The 20,491-nt window shown below is 39.6% G+C and overlaps 2 protein-coding genes across 2 annotated transcripts in view; one reads left to right on the forward strand and one right to left on the reverse strand.

The window, feature by feature from the left end:
- The window catches only part of WDR19 (WD repeat domain 19), a 46,159-nt gene extending 35,073 nt beyond the window's left edge, over positions 1–11,086 (forward strand). The window contains exons 30-37 of the mRNA XM_063309645.1: positions 1,743–1,839; positions 2,447–2,571; positions 4,825–4,906; positions 5,533–5,683; positions 7,432–7,555; positions 7,842–7,918; positions 9,122–9,243; positions 10,907–11,086. Coding sequence (XP_063165715.1) covers positions 1,743–1,839; positions 2,447–2,571; positions 4,825–4,906; positions 5,533–5,683; positions 7,432–7,555; positions 7,842–7,918; positions 9,122–9,233 — 768 coding nt within the window. The 3' untranslated portion in view covers positions 9,234–9,243; positions 10,907–11,086. The remainder of the gene's footprint in view (positions 1–1,742; positions 1,840–2,446; positions 2,572–4,824; positions 4,907–5,532; positions 5,684–7,431; positions 7,556–7,841; positions 7,919–9,121; positions 9,244–10,906) is intronic.
- A 1,524-nt stretch (positions 11,087–12,610) lies between these two features.
- Positions 12,611–20,491, reverse strand: part of RFC1 (replication factor C subunit 1) — a 47,867-nt gene continuing 39,986 nt past the window's right edge. Inside the window, exons 20-25 of the mRNA XM_063310775.1 lie at positions 19,654–19,808; positions 19,444–19,561; positions 18,333–18,478; positions 15,810–16,023; positions 14,239–14,424; positions 12,611–13,082 (exon numbers count right to left, since the gene is read on the reverse strand). Coding sequence (XP_063166845.1) covers positions 12,999–13,082; positions 14,239–14,424; positions 15,810–16,023; positions 18,333–18,478; positions 19,444–19,561; positions 19,654–19,808 — 903 coding nt within the window. The 3' untranslated portion in view covers positions 12,611–12,998. The remainder of the gene's footprint in view (positions 13,083–14,238; positions 14,425–15,809; positions 16,024–18,332; positions 18,479–19,443; positions 19,562–19,653; positions 19,809–20,491) is intronic.

Here is a 20,491-nt window from a genome sequence, read left to right on the forward strand (position 1 = left end):
GCATAATGTGTTCAGCACCCTTCGTTTGAAGGCAGCAATTTATCATGAGATTTCAGTACTGGTAGTCATGCCATAGTTTAAACTCCTCCTCCTTTTATCCATGATAGACTAACTGGTGAAGGAAAATCAAAGCCAGAGATGAAGAACAGTCTGAGAAATTATCTAAAGACCGAGCTATGGATGCTGTGGGTTTTTTTTTAATAAATCACTTCCTCCTACATATGGAAAATAACACTGAATTTGGTTCAGATTATGACAAATTCCATAGATAAACTGCATAGTACTCCTCTCAGTCACATCTGTTACTCCAGTAAAATGTTAGGACTGCTAATACTTTGAAACAAATAACTATTTTTAAGGCTGCATTGTGTTGTCTTATTTAATCTTACTCATTACATATTTTATTTTTTTCTACCAATTGTTTTATTTTCTTATTAAAACTCATTTAGTTTTTCTAATTGCTTTACTGTAACTGCCATAGTCTATTTCTGTGAGTATTTTTATTTCAATTATTGTAAATAATTATAGTTGTTACATCAAGTTCTAATACCACATCTCTGTGCCTATGTACTTTAGAGCCACTGAACTCATGACAACTTACCTCCAAATGTGTTACCCGCATTTGACACAAATGATGCGCAAAACTCTGAACCCAAAGCCTGATGCTTTTTTGAGAGACTGGAACTGCGCTATCTCCGTTAGTTTTCATAGCAATATTTCTTTAGATCATTGTTAGTTAAATAGCTGGAGAGAGTAAGAGAGGTGAGCTTGACAGAAATATGCAAGAACCATTGCTTAGGCTGGTGTTTCTCAACCTCAGCAACTTTAAGGCGTGTGGATGAGGAAGCATGCTGGCTGGGGAATTTGGGGAATTGAAGTCCACACAGCTTAAAGTTGCTGAGGTTGAGAAACACCGGGTTAGGCGAAGACGGCTGAAACATTCTTCAGGTTCTGGGAAGCAAGATAACATTCGGAAGCAGCCTCCCTAATTCACAGGGGCATAGGAAAAAGGAGAGGCACTGCACAGTCTGCAAGATTCTGTTGTTGTGGCCAGTCTCAATAAAGTGCAGTTCTAGTCTTCTTGTGGAATTCATTTTCTCGTCTACCTTGTGGGGCTGACAAGAAGAGAGGAATGACACCTCTGAACAGAACTTCATTTTTGACACCCACACATATATTGTATCACATATATTGAATTAATGTGCATTTTTATATACCGTATTAGCAGCGTACTACAATGCTTCGCCACCATGCCAAAATTTCTCAAATTGAAAGAGATGCTTGGCATTAATTGAGCTGATTAAAATTAACTTATTAATGTTTTAATGTTTTAATCATTTGTTTGGACATTTTCCAGGCAAATGATTTAAACATTTTAATACAAATTAGAAAAAGTTTCAAACCAGAAACAGGTCTAAAATTAAACAGGAAGCTCTAGCCTTTTGAAGTAGGACTACAAAAACATTCAAACCAGGCATTTTTAATTTACGTTGTTTACTTTCTGGTGGATTGCAATACCACATGTTGCTGCTGCAGGGATGGTCATATTGTACAGACAGCAGTCATTTTAAAAGTAACTGCATAATAAAAAAGTTGAATGGAGCCAATGCCCGCTGTGTACTTAGGAAGACTAACCAGAATGACGGCCAGCAGTTTATTGTACGAAGGCTGGTTAAAGTCCAAGTGGTGGTAGCAATCATTTATATGGTCTGGGATGCAGCTGTCTTTTTGTTCTAATAAAGGAAGCCAAGTATCTGTTTCGACTGTACATGGCACTAAAGCAATATCGAGAAGCTGCTCGGACAGCCATCATCATCGCTCGAGAAGAACAGTGCGCAGGTACGGCACTTTTGTTGGTTCATTTCTGGAGAGTAAATCTGACCAAAAGAACACACGAAAAGTCCATGCATGGAAGAAGAGGGCATCTTTGGTGCATGGTCTTTCTCCTGTTAAAATGTTTTAAAGGTGGAGCTGATGCTTCGCCCGTCAACGTCTCCCCTTCTGCTTACTAAGAGTGCTGCCTACGTTTTCCCTTGCTGTTGCTCAAGGAGTTAGAAAGACATTTTGTATGATGGCACAGCTCTGGAGTAGGCTAGTTTAACCAGCCAGGCTAGTTTAAACTCAGGACTTTCATAAATGCTCAGCAGGTCTCATCTGGGGAGTAAAGAACTAGAAGATGAATCCATCTGTTGACTATTAAATTTTCACATAGGCATTCCACAAACCCATTAAATTTAAGCTGACTTTTCCCCTTTGCTGCTAGAATTTAATGTTTTATATTCAAGCATCCAACTTAAGTGAATTGGTGGATAAGGCTTGTGACTATAACATCTGAGAAATCAGTAACCAAATTTTAATATTTAGCTTGATCGAAAAGTATTTGATAAGATCCTAAATATTTTATTGGAATTTAACTGCTGTTTTTGTTTTTTTTGTTTTTTTTAAGGGAATTATCGAAATGCCCATGATGTTCTCTTCAGTATGTATTCAGAATTAAAAATCCAGAAAATTAAAATACCCTCTGAGATGGCTACAAACCTTATGATTCTACACAGTTACATTTTAGTAAAGGTAACTACTTCGATTATGTAGATATTAATACAGAAAATTAAATCCAAACTTATATAGTGAAATGTATTGCAAATGTAATATGAAATATAGATTGAGAGTACAGGAGGCCCTCCAGTATCAATTCAGAGGCCTTTCTAGTCCAGCTTTCTATTACCACATGGGCCATCTGGATCCAAAACAACTGTAGGAAACAAACCAACAAGGGATGAGCATTATAGTTCTCTACGTACTTACATGTCCCAGCAGTTAGTGTTATGAAGCCTGCAGTTGCTAAAAGTAGTACTGAAAATAGCAGATGTGTATTCTTGTAGAGTGTCATGATTCAGTCTGCTTCTAGAGATGCCTTAACAATTTTCAGTAACTGACCTTATTCCTACAAGATCTTTAACTGGGTTAAAGGTTAATTTATTGTAAGTACTCCAAAAATATGTTCTTGATGCAGAACAGACCCAGTCATGCACAGAGTTAAACTAACTGCACCTGGTCAGCTGCTTTGTGGCAATATACATCTCAAGTCAGTTGATACTTTTCCATTTAGTCTTCCAAGAAAAAGAGCTGGAGGGAAAGAACAGCCAAAAAACCATCCTTCTTAATTATAGAACAAGGCCTGGCAGCATAAATACACCTCCCAAAGTCCAGGCTGTACCAACTGCTCCTTTCCTAGCCCGCATCCACTGATATGAGGCCTTGTCCTTACTGTTCTGGCAGACGGGGTCACGGGATACCATGAAAAATAGTATTCCCCAAATCATGATTTTTTTTGTCCTAGTTGGATAATTATTGATTGATTGGATTAAGAAGGCCATAAGAACAAAGCTGTGTACAGATTCTGTGGTACCCATCCAACCATTTGCTGCTTGAGAAGGATGGTATCAATGTTCTTCAAACTTACTGATGAAGTTCAGCTATCATGTTCGGCCATAATGTGGCGTTGTTATTTACGGTGTGTGGGTTGCAGCCAATTGTAGTTGATTCAGCAAGCAAGTTAAGCAAGCCATAGCTTAACATCCTGGGTGAATCGGATCACAGTGCACTTTTTTTCTGCAGTGGAGAAGGCTACTCTCAAATCATTTGCTCCTCCCACCTGCTTCAAAAGGCAGGGCTTCTACAAATCAGGCCTGATGGGATTCTGGGAAGCCTTAAAGATGTGGCTGTCCTCTCCTGCTTTGGGTCGGGGGGGTTGCCACCCTGGTTGGAGTTGTTTGAGGGTGTGGGTGTGGTTAGCTGGACTCGCCATTGATTCTTGTTCTTTTATTTCTTTTATATTGCTGTTATAATTATTGTATTGTATCTTTTTTTTTTTGCTTGGTTTTATTATAAACTGCCCAGAGCCAGTTTGGAGCTATGCCTAATTTGAATAAATTAAAGACTAGACTAAACTATATACCATACTTCCCTGGGTATGACAGAGAACCGCCTTCCAGTTTCACTCCTTTCTATTCCAAATTCCAGAGATTTAGCAGGAAAATAACAAAGGGTATTTTTTTTCCATTTTTATTTCCTTTCTTCCTGAATTTGTACCCAAAGAGAGCTGCTTGAAAAGGAGACAGGAAAAACTGAGGATATTCTCTGTATGAGCAGGAAAATTCAGCTTTACAACAGGGATTCTTTGAAGGACTTTCCCAAAAGGGTTCTGTTCCCTAGAAATCCTGTGCCCAAGCAGCAGCATCCCCTGATTGCCCAAAGGCAGAATAGATAGAAGAGAGCAAAATTTCCCCATTATAGCACGACTGTTTCTGCCTCACTTTCTTGAGAGACCTGGCCCAGTCTAATGTGACTTACCCCAACACTGAGTCCTTGCATAGCAATTTCTTGGTGCTGAAGGAGATTTTGGGTGGTTTCAAGCACTCAGGGGTTGGGTTTCATGCCTCAGAAATACCCCATATTTTAAAGGGGGTGGGGTGGGGAGTTGTAGTGCTGTTCTATATTACTGCAGTTTTTTTTTCTTTCTTTAAGAACGACAGTGCCTGCTTGAGCAAGTAGGACAGGTCATGTAGGTTAAGTATCAGGGACCTCAAATTGGGATAGCTCTGACTCTAACGGAGATGTACAAATAACTCTGCTTTGCTTAAGCTCTATTAGAATAAAGTGACCAATTCAAGGACTTGTAGGAAAGGAAGTTACTATAACATTCTGTTTATAGCCAAGAAGCTCTATAAATCCTGTCATGGTACTGTATGCTGCTTTCTCCTTGTTTGCTCTGGATGGCCTCTGAATATTACAGATAATGCCTAATTCACATATATATTTCAGATTCATGTTAAATGTGGTGACCATATGAAGGGAGCACGTATGCTTATTCGAGTTGCTAACAATATCAGCAAGTTCCCATCCCGTAAGTGTTAACCACGCTGGAGATGTTCCCCCTTGCAGTACTGCATTCAGGGATATTTCCTTCTTTGTAAGAGGGTTTAGCATTGCAGCTTTTGTGAAGATTATTATTTTAAACTGCTAAATATGATTCCTATTCTGTCATAATAGTTTCCTTTTCCTTAATAACATGATCCTCAATATCTTCTAAATCTCCTCTGACATTTTATTTTATTGTTGGAAGCATAACAATTTGCAACATAGATAGATGGGATTTTTCAAATTATTTAGACCCTGTTACAAACAGACTAAAATTTCACTACTGCATGCACTATTTAGAGATTGAGGAAGAAGGCAGTACTACTGCTCACAGAAATAAATTTATTGGGTATTGGATATTGGATATTTTTGGATTGGATATTTTTCCAATGTGCATTATTTGTAGACTTGTCTTGAATATCATTGCTATGCTGTTATCACTTTGACTATCACGTTCAGATGGTCTCTCATTCAAATTCAGGGAGGTTAAATTTTATCAACAGCAGCTCTGTAAAATCCAGAAAGTTTTGATTGCAAACTGAAAATGAATGGCAAAATGGTCCAATTTCTTTACTACCAGAAGCAACATGATTTCTGTTGTTTTACTTTCAGATATTGTGCCCATCCTGACCTCAACGGTAATTGAATGTCATAGAGCAGGACTGAAAAAATCAGCCTTTGGTTTTGCTGCCATGCTGATGAGACCAGAGTATCGGAATAAAATTGATCTGAAATATAAAAAGAAAATTGAAGCAATGGTCCGGTGAGCTTATGTTACTCTGTCTAATCAAGGTTTTGGGAATGCATTGATGCATAACTGGACTCTTAAGACCATCCTATCTGTCTTAACTTAGTCTGTCATCCTGTGCATACTTACTTAGGAGTTAATCCCATTGAATTTAGGGTAACTTCCTTCTGGTAAACATACATAAAAGTGAGCTTTTAAAAAAAAATGTAAAACATGAGTAAGATGAAGAGGATGTCCTTGCCATTAAATGATTAGAGAAGCTAAGCTGTTGTAAGTTTACTTTACCAAGCTACCATTTGGGGCACCACAGGTTCCATTGTGTGATTCTCCTAAACACACACTCTTGGGTTTTTCCATTTTCCATATGATTCAGTAGTGCTTAGCCTGGTGACAGTGGCTTACCTAGGGGGCCAAGTGAGATCTCAGCCATAGAAACCTTTCATTGTAGCACAGCATACTTCACAAGCACTGGGGCTTCCCACCCATCTTTAGAGAACACTGAAAAAAATGGCTAGTGTCACAGTTGCATTACAGGGTCTACCTGCTGAATTGCCACTGGGATAGAAAGAGGATGTAAGTTTATCTAGGAATTTGGAATATCAATGACGTAGGATCAAGCAAAAGGTGGGTTTAAATATTTAGGGGTGATTTTTCTGGCTGAGAGAAGACATAAGAGCCGCGATTCCAGAATCCCCAATTAAGCTCATCTGCTATCGTATCAAGTGAGGGCAGTATTTAGAGCAAGTTTAGATCAATGTTGGGATTCAGTACCATGAGATGTGGTGCTGGCTACCAGCTTGGCTGGCTTCAAAAAAGAGTTGGACCAATTCATGGAAGTCATGGGGATCAGTGGCTACTTGCTGTCATGGCAGTGTGACTGTCTCTGAAGGTCCATGCTGGGAGACTAGTGGGCTTCCTTCTGCAGTTGGTTGGCCGCCATGAGAACAGATTGCTGGACAAAAGGGTCTGATCCAGCAGGGCACTGCTTATGTTATGTTATGATCTCAAATATGTACTCTGAAACTGAGCACAACAGAATCTTTACTGCTCATTGCTTCATTTGTTACTCTACTGCCTACTCAAGACGACAGTTTTAAAAAGATCCCTTACAATTGGAGAACCATCCCCTGCGGAGCCTAAGTACTGGAATGTTTAGTCTGTGTCCACATTGCTTGTTTCATAGAGATGCCCAAAGTATGTTAGTGATGCTCCTTACTCAAAATGAACTCAGTGTTGAATGTCTTTTATTTGATCAATGCCAAATTCACTGTAACAGTAAGACCGACTGACTACATGGATGGGAGACTAGCAAGAAATTATTGGGTTGTAGATTAGGGTTGGAAGAAGGCAACAACGAGTTGCCAGAAACACATCATGAACATGACCATGTATCACCAAGTCAAGCTCACCTTGAGGGTTACTTTATCTTACAAGCCAACAGTGAAGTTGCTTCCAGAGCAATCAGCAGAAAAACATTAATGTTCCATGTATTCCCATATGTGCTTATTGAACCTGAAAGGAATAAGCTAGACTTGTTTTAGCTAGCAGTGTATGGAGCAGGGAGAGACCTCCTACTGACAGTAAAATTGAAAATAGATCTGAGGGTCAAGAACCATTACGAAGATTCTTGCAATGTGAGCAAACATACCTGTGACTAGGAGATCACAGTATATTTTTAGGCAAGGAAAGCAATTATGTTACTTTAATATACATTAAGAAGTAAAAATCGATCAGTTCTTAATGGACTTACGTTTTGCTAATAGACGACCTGACACATCAGAAGGTGAGGAGCCAACCACGCCCTGTCCATATTGTGAATTCATGCTCCCGGAATGTGAACTTCTCTGCCCAGGCTGTAAGAACAACCTCCCATACTGCATTGCAACTGTAAGTACATTGAATATAACAGGCAACTCATAAATAAATAAGGGCCTCAGCTTTTCCATCTTTCAGCTTCTGAAGCTGAATTGCTAAGTGAAACTACTTTGCCTTTGAATTTTAGCTTTGAGATACAAAATCTGTTTTGTGCTTTAAAATGCTCAATTTCTCAGTGAGATCTGCCTCCCTGTAGTGCCTCTGGTGATATACAATTAATTACAAACAAGGAATGTTTGTGGTAGTTACGGCCCTTTCCACTGGACACTGACCTGTCACCACATTGCACTCCTTCTAGGGACGACATATGGTTAGAGATGACTGGACTCTGTGCCCCCATTGTGAGTTCCCTGCACTCTATTCAGAGTTCAAAAAGTAAGTTGGAATCCTTTTCATTCTCAAATTACTTACATGCCAAGAACTTTTTCCATTGCAGTTCTAGAAACCGGCAACAAATTTCTGTTTCATTTCTACCAAGTCAAAATGTAAACTTAATGCCCCTTATTTCTCTGTCTCTTGTCTGTCTACAGTTGTTTTCACACACTTTTTATCATTTTCATCTTCCTGAATCATTTATTCCAGCCAACAGCAGCCAAAGAAAATTTCTTTGCTGCATATGTGTCTGTAGGACAACAGCCAATTTTGCCAGAAGCTGTATTACAAAAATGTCCTATATGCTGTATTAGGACTGATCTGAAACTATACATACATTTGTGTTTGAGATTTTCTTTATTGAGTGATGATTTATTAGGATCACATGTATGATCCATTTAGGAAATATTACCCTGACTTTAAACCAATTTGTGCACAGGCAATCACCATGTAGTCAGATCTTACTGCTTGCTTAACATCATTTTCCTTAAGTAACTGGGATAACTTCTGCTACCAGCAGAAACACGATGGTTTTAAAAACATTGCACACTTGCAGATAAAGGGGTTTAAGTGAAAGATAGCCTTCTCTCCCTGACACGACCACCTGCCTCCAAGCACTTTTAAGCTGTTGAAATGAGCAAACATTTGACATAGCTCTTTTCACAAATGACAGAACAGTCAGAAATAAACCTAGTTTGCTTTGTGAGTGTGTCTGTACACACACAGAGAGACAGGTCTGACCTTGTGTGTGAATCTGCCAGGGTACTTCTAATGTCCAGTTTAGACAGTAAGTTGACTTTACCAAAATACTGTATGGCCTACCAAAATACAATACAGTAGGTGAAATTAGTTACAAAGTATATTATATTCTCCTTCTATTTGACTTTCTCCCAGTCCTCTCTCTATATTTGGAAAATGCCAAGTTTGCTGAAACATGGACATATTAATATTAATGTTTTGGGGACATGTAGCCTCTGGTTACTGAAATTAAAAAATAATAAACCATAGACTTGCATACTGCCAATTTTTATCTTACCTACCAACTGCTTGGAGAAATAAAAAACTTTCTCCTGATTCATTTTAAGGCATTGAAGTGAATCAGTTGATGGAGAAGCAGAATAAAACCAAAGAAATTGACATGCTATTTTGCAACCTGTATAAATTATGCTTATTATGGAAGGTGGTGAAAGCATATTCTTTAAATAGTTTGTTGCAGAATGAAAACATATGTCCCATGTGTTCAGAAAAAGTTGATGCTATCAGCCTTAAGAAAACAGCTGATTGCACACCATACCTCAAGCCTGAAGTGGAACAATAATTTTAATCAAGTAAGTGGCTCAATCTCCATTTTCATGTTTAGGATAGTAAAGAACATTCATTTGTTTATGTCTAAAATAGTAATTGGCCTATTCTCTCATTTCTCTACACATACAACAAAATTTGCTTCTTCTACACAACAGCTTTTTTCACTTGCCTCCCATGGTGCATTCTGTATATGGAAGGAAGTAGACTGTTCTTCAAATGTACCACTGATTTTGCCCACTGATTTTTCTTTGACATGTGCAAAGGAACTCTTGTGCCAATATATTGGTAATCATGTAAATTGGCACCTTGTACACTTAAGAGTCTGTAGATCCATAGGGGTAGATATGGGGTCAGTGAGGCATCAGGACACGACTAATGGCATAGTCTCTCTCCTCTGCAAGTATGGGCTGTACATGTGAAGAATGAGCACAGCAGACTTCCTTCGTAGTTCTCTCTGGATTCTAAATTGGTGCAATCCAAGTTTAATATACAGAGATGGTTCTAGCAAAATGGTGCAGCTCAGAGTCCCACAAGTTACTTCAAATAACTCGTGTGGATCATGATGACTCACAGTTCTGGAAAGGGTTAGGAAGCCTGTCAGTGAGTTCTGTGGTGGTTTTTGGCTGACTAGTTTTCATATTCGAGTCAGTACAGTTCCAAATTTGGAATCCACAATGGATGCCAAGGTTGAGATTCTCAAGCATGGCATTGCCACCTTATTGTTCCTTCCTGGTCCCATTTTGGTTGCTGGTTGCATTCAACGATTAATTTTGCCATGTGGGGCGGCTGATACTGGGTTTATGAAGGTAATCCATTTAGATCTGGCTCCACCACTTGAAGGCCAAAGCATCACACCTGAAAGCCCTGAATATAGCTCCCTTCCAAAAGTTGCAGCAAGTAAGTTTTTCACATGGCAGAAGCAGAAAGTGAATTTTGGGGGAACCATCATCTCAAGTGCATTTAATTATTTCAATTTAAATGTAAACTGAAATTTATTTAATGTTTGCCCTGGCTCCACCCCAAGAAGGGCCCCAAGAATACATCTCAAGAGGCCAGTCATGGTCACGTTCAACCCTCTGCCTGAAAATAGTTCTGAGCTCCTGAGATGCAGTGAGACTAGAGCGGGTACTGCTCAACATTTCATAAACACTCATCTAAGATCGATCTGACTACTGTATTTCATTTACATGATAGGTGTTCTGGTAGAAGAAAATAATATAACTGTATATTTTCTGGTAACATGGAAGAGTCTATACAGGAAAGTTGGGAAATACAAAGGCACACTAGTCTTGTTATGATCCACTTGCCAGCCTAGAATGAAGATTCACTATAGACAGACTCACCATTCACTAACCTTTTATTAATAATTGACCTTGAAGACCTCAGAACTCATTATTTTGCCGTATTTTAGTATGTCCTAATAAGATATTAGTGTGGAATTTATAAACTAAGTTACTAATGCAAGCTTAGGTAGAAGAAAGTCCAATGGGGGATCAGTCTATTTTAAAGATAAAATTTTACGTCATTTAGCAATTTACTACTTGCTTCTATTTTGCTAAAGCTTTTAATGCTGATCTCTCTTTAGACGTTTGTGACTTTGCTGTTGGGTCTATGAATGGAACCTATCTTTATCTATTCTAACATGCAATACAAGTATTTAATTTAAAAATCTATGCTTATTTTCAGGAGATACTGGTCATTCAAATGCTGCAATAGTACAAGAAGCTTCAAAGTTTAAGCTGAAGTTATTACACTTAAAACTATTTCAATGTTACCAAATGTTTTGAATTATGAATCTGTAAATAGCTTTTATAAAAATTTTATACCATGACCTTTTCTGTTCACAATAAAATTTGAAAGCTCAAATTAGATTCCCTACTTATTATTTCTGACACAGAATTGCTAATTTGCTTCTTGTGATTTTGCTCGTTACTGACACACATAATTAAAACAGTATCACAAAAGCACTTACATGCATTTCCTACAGCCATACTCCAGGATAAATTATAGAAACAAATTCTCAACAGAAACTAGAGCTACCAGAGTAAAATGTCAGATTATTTAGACTATCTAGGCAGGCAGCTTCCATGTGCCATTTAGAGGTGAAGAAAGTTTTTCTCTTTTCATGTTCATCTAGTACATTCACGTACATTTTGAACAAATTGCTTCTGTTAAGTGTTGCTACATAGTAAGAACTAAGTAAGTTAATGTTGCTCCTTTAGACGGGAAACATTGCTGTGAGCTTTTGAACCTTGTTTTATGAAAACAAAGTCAAAGCTTGCTTGGAAAAAGACCTTCATTTAATAAATTGAGGCTACTGTGGGCCAGATCCCCTTCTTCCTTCTCCTCTGGCAGAAGATGCACTAGTGATTGCATAGTTCTGGATTACTGATGCTACCTAGGAGACTAAGATAGTCTAATCAGTAGATGCATCATGCCCATGAACTGCAAAGCCTGCATCTTGCCACCTTGATAGTCAGGATTGCTTGGAGCCCACTTCCTACATAGCAGAGAAATATGGCCTCTTAACTGCTGCTGCTTTTGCCAAAGGTCTCTGGATCTACTTGTTTTTCTAGATGAAAGGAATGAGGTGAGACCATAACACATTTGCTTTCTTTTTGATTGGGTCAAAAAGGGTCTTCTTTTTATTTTGTTTCAGTCAAGACTTGGTCAAAGTCTGTAGCCCTTGAAGGTGCTGGAGACTTGGATTTAACAGTTACAGATGACAACTTGAGCCACAAATGTCTGCACATGGCACCATCTGCAGCTATGCCTCTGGCCAAGAACTGCAGTGAGTTTAGATTGGCTTCAGATGTAAAGGCCGCTGTCTTGGTCAGCTTTTTAATCCCTTAGTGAACTGCCAAAAGCTTACTCATTTGACTAAATTTGAAATACAAACAAACAAAGGTTATTTGGAAATCAGCACTAAGAACTATTTGGACTATAGGACTATATGACTGTTGCCACTGCAGCCATGATAACTAAAACGGCCTCAAAAAATGTCTTTACATCTATCTTTGGGTCATTTGGGAAAGCTGGAGCAACCTGGTTACCAGAGCAACAGGACCAAAACACTGGCTGGGAGGTATGCCTACAAAAGCACTATTTGGTCCTAGCCACCGAAGCAGTCTCCAAGGTTGGACACAACGGATTTTTTTTAAAAAAATGAAAGCAGTGGGAAAACCAACCTGGCTTAAAGTTGCTAATGTTGAGAAACACTGCTCTGCGGTATTGCTCTGAGCAAAGCCTCATGTTTGCTGTCATGCCCAATAAAGTACACAGAGTTGTGTCTCCATTGTGCAAACTACTGCTCCAGAGATTAGCTTTCCAGATGTACTGGCATAAGACAGGTTAAAGTAATATAAAATGTAATAAAAAAAAAAAACTGAGTAAAAATATGAAACTAGTTTTATTGCAACTTTTACACAGTGCTGCACTTTCATATACAAAAATGAATAACCAATTAGGGTTTGTTCATTATATGTTATATACACAGTTGGCAACATAATGAGCATTTTAAAAAAATATAGGAGCTCTGTGAAGATAAGCAGAGAATTAACACAAGCAGCTTGGGCTCTTTTTCTCCCAGGAATGGCTAAGCCTCTTTCCATATTTACAGAAATCAAACAATATAGGTCCTGTTTGCCTCCTTTCTCTGCAAGCAGTACATTATATAGTTGTCATTCCTGTGCGGTGAGAATAAAACAAGGCAACCGCTGAAGAGCTTGCCCAACCATTTACTGTATCCACAGTCCAACAGAAAGCTTGCACAGGTAATTTATTTAGATTTTTTCTTTGACTTTCCTTTTTTCCTTTCTTCATTTCTTTCTACTTTTGGTGGCTTGACAGGTTTGGTCTTTTTCTGTCAAAAAGAACATAACTTAGTTTTTAAATGCAAACTAAAATAACAGTGCCCTACTCACAAATTATAGGGACGCGGTGGCGCTGCGGGTTAAACCGCTGAGCTGCTGAGCTTGCCGATCGGAAGGTCGGCGGTTCAAAACCGCGTGGCGGGGTGAGCTCCCGTTGCTCGTCCCAGCTCCTGCCAACCTAGCACTTCGAAAACATGCAAATGATAATAGGTACCGCTTCGGCGGGCAGGTAACGGCGTTCCGTTTAGTCATGCCGGCCACATGACCACGGAGGAAGTGTCTACGGACAAACGCCGGCTCTTCGGCTTTGAAACGGAGATGAGCACCGCCCCCTAGAGTCGGACACCGACTGGACTTAATGTCAAGGGAAACCTTTACCTTTACCTTACTCACAAATTAACTTCACTTGAAAACCGTACCATATATTTACAAGCACTAAAAATGAAAAGAACACCCCACTGTATCTATAATTTCATCAAAGAACTAGCAAAACGTGGCGCAGAAAGTAAAATGCAAGCAAATATGGGGAGAGAAAGAAGGCAGCAGAAAAGGGGAAAAAAGTAAACTATGACTAATCCAGAACCAAATCTATGATTATTCAAAAACATTCAGCCTTATACAGATCAGTGTTTAAGTAAATCTTTAAAAGATTTCTAATTTTCAATTCTATACAGATAGTCCTCACTTAACGACAGTAATTGGGACCAGAATTTTCAAGGGATGCGGTCATAAAGCACAATGGCATGACAGTGCCACTTAGTGATGGCAGTTCCAGCAGTCCCCAGTTACCATTGTTAAGCGAATCACAGCAGGTTGTTAAGCAAAGACCTCATGTGATCACAACTTACAACTTCCTGCCAGCTTCCCCATTGACTTTGCTTGCGGGAAGTGAGCAGGGAATGTCACAAATCACGATCACATGACCACAGGACGCTGCATTGGTCAGAAATCCAGGCCAGTTGCCAAGCACCCGGATCATGATCACCTGTCCACAGGGGCACTGCAATGCTGGAACTTTGAGGACCAGTCATCAGTACCACTCATTCAGCACCATCGTAAGTGCAAACAGTTGCTGGACAAGTGGTCATTAACCGAGGACCACCTGTAAATTTGGGTATTTAAATGTGCTGCCCAGGGGAGTGGTACCTTAATCATTGCATCACTTTCAATGCTTGCTTGCTCATTCTCAGAATCAGCTTCATTAGCTTCCAGTCCTTCATTCATTTCTGCATCCACCGATCCCACTTGTCGTCTTGATTTCTGTGCAATTTGCAGGGAATATGGTGTAAGATGTGCAACTTTATTATAAGCTCGGGTGAATGCCGATTTAACCTGTTGAGGCAGAAGCAATTAGACTTTAAGCATAAGATTCAATTTTCCGTTTAGCCATTACTAATGCGATACAAATTGTATTACAACAACTCATTTATTGACTACCTTGGTTAGCAATCATTTGCAAATACAACGGTAATAAAAAATTCATTTTCCGACTAACACACGCGTTTACAATGAAATTTTTTGCACCTGACAATAATCACGCTGGAGTGAGAGTAACACTGATGTAGATGTATGAGAGAACTGTATCTGAATGAGACAGCAGCAACCAGCGATCTTTCCAGCTTGTCTCCCCCTATCACATTTTCACTTAGCGACCATTTCACTTAACAACCTGGTCGTTGGAACAGAACTTGGTTGCTAATCGAGGAGAGGGTATATGGGGAACTCTAGAATACCTTGCAAATTATCTAGAATTTCTCAGTGGAAAGTCTAATAGTGCTAGGAAAAAGTTAACAAAATATAACCTGACATTATCAACCTTTTCCAGTAACATGCAAATGAAGGAGAGTGGCAAATATTTTCCACGCTAAACTCCACTCACATGAAGGAGAAGTCCAATAAGCTTAAAATCTTCCACAACTCACACAACTGTCATGGTAGATCTGCTGACATTATTTCCTAAAGGTTGGGAAATTAGGGGCTTAATAGGTCCAACTACATCTGCCTTCAGAAGGGCAGTGTTTCTCAATCTTGGCAACTTTAAGGTATGTGGAGTGCAGCTTCCAGAATTCCTCAGCCAGCAAGTCCATATATCTTAAAGTTGCCACACTGGGAAACACTGTAGTAGAGTATCGTTCTTTTCTGAGACACTCACTTGCTCTTACTTTCAGACTACTTGTACATTATTGTGTCTGCTTCAAACAGCTCCTCTCATCATACGGCTGCACCATGCAGCAAAAAAATAAAAAATCTTACCAGTTTTACCTTTCCTGCTTTTGCTTACTCCCAAGAGCCTTCTCACCTGCCTACTTCATCCAAGAATAGCCATTTAACGCCTGTCTAGTTCCGCCACCGAAGCAGCTGGTTGGTGGATCAATGAAACCCACAGTCTGATCTCATTAGATCACAAGCTCAGCATTCTCTTTTTCAAGCTGTTTTTGTACTATAACGGTAACTAATGTAACATGCAAAGCATCCTTTTTCTTTTGGATCTGTTTTGAAAGTGGCAGAAAATTGCATTTCTGTGTCCTGGTAGTTTACCATGAATGCCAGTGACACAACTGCTTGGGACTCAAGGTGTGTGCGTGTCCGTGTTTAGTTGGCTTTATCTCTTGGAAGCTGGACAGACTATGTATTTTGAAGATGATTAATGGTCTTTCTCAAACCTCTTCTTTCAAAAAGTCAGCCAAATGCATTGATAGGAATAATCAGTAACTTGCCTTGGAATCTAATTTGGAAAATGCACTAGGCTTGCCTCCCCAGTTGGTGACTTCCATGATGTTTTCAACATCTTCCTTCAACAAGCAGTAAGAATCCATGAAGGCTACTGCATCCTGGACTCCTTCTATGCCTTGGCAAGTCAAAGGCCTCACAACTGCATCTCGTAGATAGGACAGATATTCCAGATTTATTGCTCTCTTACTTGCATGTGTTCTGCAGGGAAGGGAAAAAAAATATTTAGTGGTTTCCCTGGAAGTTGGAGTGGGCCCAGACTTTGCCATACATTCAAACTTTGGCATTTACAGCATTTTGTAAGTACTTTTAATGCAATTAGAATTTAAAATAATGACTGGAGCACTATGGGATGTAGACATGGATGGATCAGATGGCCCAATGATCTGACTTGGTGTAAAGCATATGCAAATTTGTCTAAATTCAAAATGCTGATTTTGACCTTTAAAGCTCTAAACAGTTTTGGACCAGGTTACTCAAAGGAGCACCTTCTCCCGCATGTACCCACCCAGACCTTACGACATCTAACGAGGCCCTCCTCCAGGTCCCCTCGTCAAAGGAGGTGAGGTGGCCTCTGCAAGGGGGGGAGCTTTTTCCATGGGGGCACCCCATTTATGGAATCCCTCTCCAGAGAGGCTCAACTACAGTAGCATCATTTCAACACCAGGTGAAGCATCATTTCTACACTTTCTATTTTCCCAAGCTTTTAAACTGGCTTTTATGTATATTTTAAGGGACGCGGTGGCGCTGTGGGTTAAACCGCTGAGCTGCTGAGCTTGCTGATTGGAAGGTCAGCGGTTCGAATCCGTGTGACGGAGTGAGCTCCCGTTGCTAGTCCCAGCTCCTGCCAACCTAGCAGTTCAAAAACATGCAAATGTGAGTAGATTAATAGGTACTGCTTCGGCGGGCAGGTAACAGCGTTCCGTGTAGTCATGCTGGCCACATGACCACGGAAGTGTCTACGGACGAACGCCGGCTCTTCGGCTTTGAAACGGAGATGAGCACCGCCCCCTAAAGTCGGACACGACTGGACTTAATGTCAAGGGAAACCTTTACCTTTACCTATGTATATTTTAATTTTAATTCATACTGTTTTAGTTATGTTTTTATTCCAATTGTATTTTTTTTAGTTTGTTTTATCGTAAACCACCCAGAGAGCTTTGGCTATTGGGCAGCTTGATGGATAGAACAGGACAGGACAGGATGAGCCAAACGGTGCTGAGGATCATGACGAAAACCTGCATGCCAAATGATCAGAGAGGTTTGGGAAGCCATTGCTAGTAAAACATACACACATTTCTTTTGTAGACCTCACATCATCTAAATAAACAATGAACATATAATATGCTCCAACCAATAATATGATATGCTCAAGATTTACCATCATGCAAAACAGAAAGTCTGCTTCACGCAAAATCAAGAGATAAGCACCATTCATCTCCAACCCAACTCTGGGCAGTGTACAATAAAACCAATAAAATAAGAATGGAATACAAGGAGGGAGGGAAGGAACAAGTGATGGCAGATCCAGCTAACCACATCCATATACAATCTCGAGGGGCCCCAACCACCCTAACCCAAGGCCTGGGACAACAGCCAGGCCTTTAAGGCCTTCTGGAATGCCAGCAGGGCAGGAGCCACATGAATATCATGGGGAATCATTCCAAAGGGTATAATTACAGAGAAGGCATGCTTCCATGTGCCCGATTAATGAAACTGTTTAATTGAAGGGACCCAGAAGGCACCAACTCTGTTGGATTGAACTGGCCTGGCTGATATCATGGGAGAGAGGTGGTCCCCCAAATAACCAGGCCTATGCTACGTAGGACTTATAGATTATAACCAGCACCTTGAATGGCACCTAGAAGCATACCAGTAAACCAGTGCAGCTCATGAAGCAAAGGGGTCACATGGGCATACCGAGGCACGCACATCATTGCCCATTGCATTCTGGTCTTAAAGGGCAGCCCCATGTACAGGCCATTGCAAGCATCAAGCCATGAGCTGATTAGGGCATGAGAGATTGCTTGAAGGGCCTCTTGATCCAGGAAAGGGCACAACTGGTGCACCAGATGAAGCTGTGCAATGGTGTTCCTAGCCACAGCTGTCACCTGATCATCAAGCAGGAGCTATGAGTCCAGGAATGTCCCCAGACTGCACACCACTCTTGAATGGGGAAGTGCGACCCCAAACAAAACAATTCACAGAGTATGTAAAATGGATTCAAATTCACAGAATTTTAAGCAAGGGTTTGACGGTTTCCAACAGCAAGCAGTTATGTGCATTTGTGTCTTGGGGTATCTTGGGGTAAAAGAGTGAAGGACTGCTACCCAAAGTTGTGCTCTAAGATGGGCAGCCATATAAATATTTTAAATGAATTAATAAATTATAAATTTATAAATTATCATCTATCTATCATCTATCTGTCTATCATTATAGTGTGTTTGCTAGATAATCTCAGCCAGTCATATCCCTCAGTCGGGGACCTACTACTATAGTATCACTGTTACCTGAGACTCATATGCATAGAAAGGTCCTGTATGATGCGGTCATGCTTTCCAGTGGATGAAAATTTTCCCAACCAACTTGGAAAGCTTGGAAATTGCTGCAAGTAGCCTCTCATCAGCTCCCCAGGGAGGACACTTGAATAAATGGCCTGAAAATGAAGGAAACAGTTTTACAACTTTTTCTGTTTCTGATAAGATACACTTGAAGAGGCAGAGCAAAGGGCCAAGACCAATGAACTAATTAAACAAGGAGAACAAAGTTGAAATTAATAGTCCCATCAACGATTCAGAAATATTCTACTTTCTCTTCTTGCCTTGCTTAAATTCATCCTAAGGAATACTTTTGGAAGATACTTCTTCCAAAAACATTATTCCACACCCTATCAGATCTGCAAATATCCCTAGATTCATATACTTGTCAAATCTAACATGTATTCCGTCTGCAGCTGATTTATAGCATCTTATCCATAAAATACTCTCAGATGCTCTAGAAATGTATTTACTCTCCTCAGACTTCTATTATTTGAAAAGAGCATGGGAAGAATATGAATGTCTTACAACAGAATAGAATATACATCACACATGCTACGTCAGCTATCCAGCAATAAACAAAGTTCCCCACTGACAATCATTGTTCTTATAACAAACATAACTTTTAAGAAATAATTTATTCTAAATCTGAAACCACATAAATTGGCACTGCTTTGAAATTCTAAAAATGTGCTACTCAAAAGAATTGCAGGTTAGAATGCAATCTAACCACTATGACTGAACAATGAAAAAATTGACAGTTCTTGGTGTGATTTCTGTTGAAATAATCTTTCAAAACTTATGCTGAATAAGTAAAAAAATACAGGGAAAAATAATATTCTGAATTCACTTTCTGATACTTTTCCTTCCAACTTAAAATGACTGATTATGTGCCATCAAAGCACTGTCAACTCTTAGTGACCACATAGATAAATCCCTTGGGCTGTGCAGAGAAAAATAAAGAATAATGGGGAGAAAAATAACGAGTTGGAGCTGGCTTTTAAGGTGCCTGCCTTAATTATTTTTGCAAGAAACAACTTTTTGCTGCATCTAATCTATATGCAAAACAAAAGAGCAATATAACCTGGGTAGGCAGAAGGCTCCAGTTCTGTCGACTGCGAATCTGACGGTCAACTAAATCACCATCGCATATACTGTCAGCTGCTTTGCTAAGTAAGATTAGTTCTTTCTTCAGGTTGTTTCTGGAAAGGATGAAGACAGCTCATATTAATCCCCAACAGAAGTTATTGCCTTAAATGCCAACAACACTGTCAAAATAGCTATCGGAACTTACTCAGCAGCAGCGGGTTTCACGTGTATGTAGTTTTCCTGGACAAAGAGGGGTGCTAAAGAGTAATCATGGAAGAAGAGATCTGCTTTGTCCATAAGAGACATGCGAGAAGTCTCCTCTCCCTTGGCAAAAACCTTCCTCACAACATCAAAAGGGCCCTGGAAAAAGAAAACTTCTAAAGTCATCAAGGAAAGCTGCTGCAAGGATGGATCAGATTCGCCTCAAGCATGCAGACTGTCTCCGCAAGAGGTCACTGGAATGAGCTGGCCTTTGGATTAAACAGTTCATCACGACAGGTGAGCTAGAACTTATGGGAATGGAGGATAATAGAAAAAGAATTCTCTCTGAAAACTAAGAAATATGACAGATCTAGAATGTGAAGTATTATTATTATATTCATTCCACAGCCATTAGTCTTTGGTCTCCGGGCAGGATCACTCCGCTATCTCATAAACTTCATCGGGTCATTTTAGGAGAAATGGAAATAGAATTTTTGCTATGTGCTACCTAAAGACTAGTTTTTTTATTTCCACAAAGTACTGCTCGCTTGTTTAAATGAACAACCAATTTTTCTGTAAAATAGCAAACCACATTTTCTACATTATCAAGGACTGCATTTTTTTTCTTGTATGCATTGCAATCATGTGTCATTTCCAAACATGTAGATAAGCATGGACTTGCTTTGTTCCTTGATACAGGTGTGGTTCTTAAATCTTGTTGAAATCTTATTTTGCAATTGCTTTTTTTAAAAAATCTGCTTTGTATCTAGATGCCACTGGATTTTTATTAGTGGCATGCAAAATGTTTCAAATTTAAAACACTTAGAGTTCAAAAACCTCCC

The sequence above is a fragment of the Candoia aspera genome, chromosome 8 (genome assembly GCF_035149785.1).
Source record: "Candoia aspera isolate rCanAsp1 chromosome 8, rCanAsp1.hap2, whole genome shotgun sequence".
In the NCBI taxonomy this organism is placed as follows: domain Eukaryota; kingdom Metazoa; phylum Chordata; class Lepidosauria; order Squamata; family Boidae; genus Candoia; species Candoia aspera.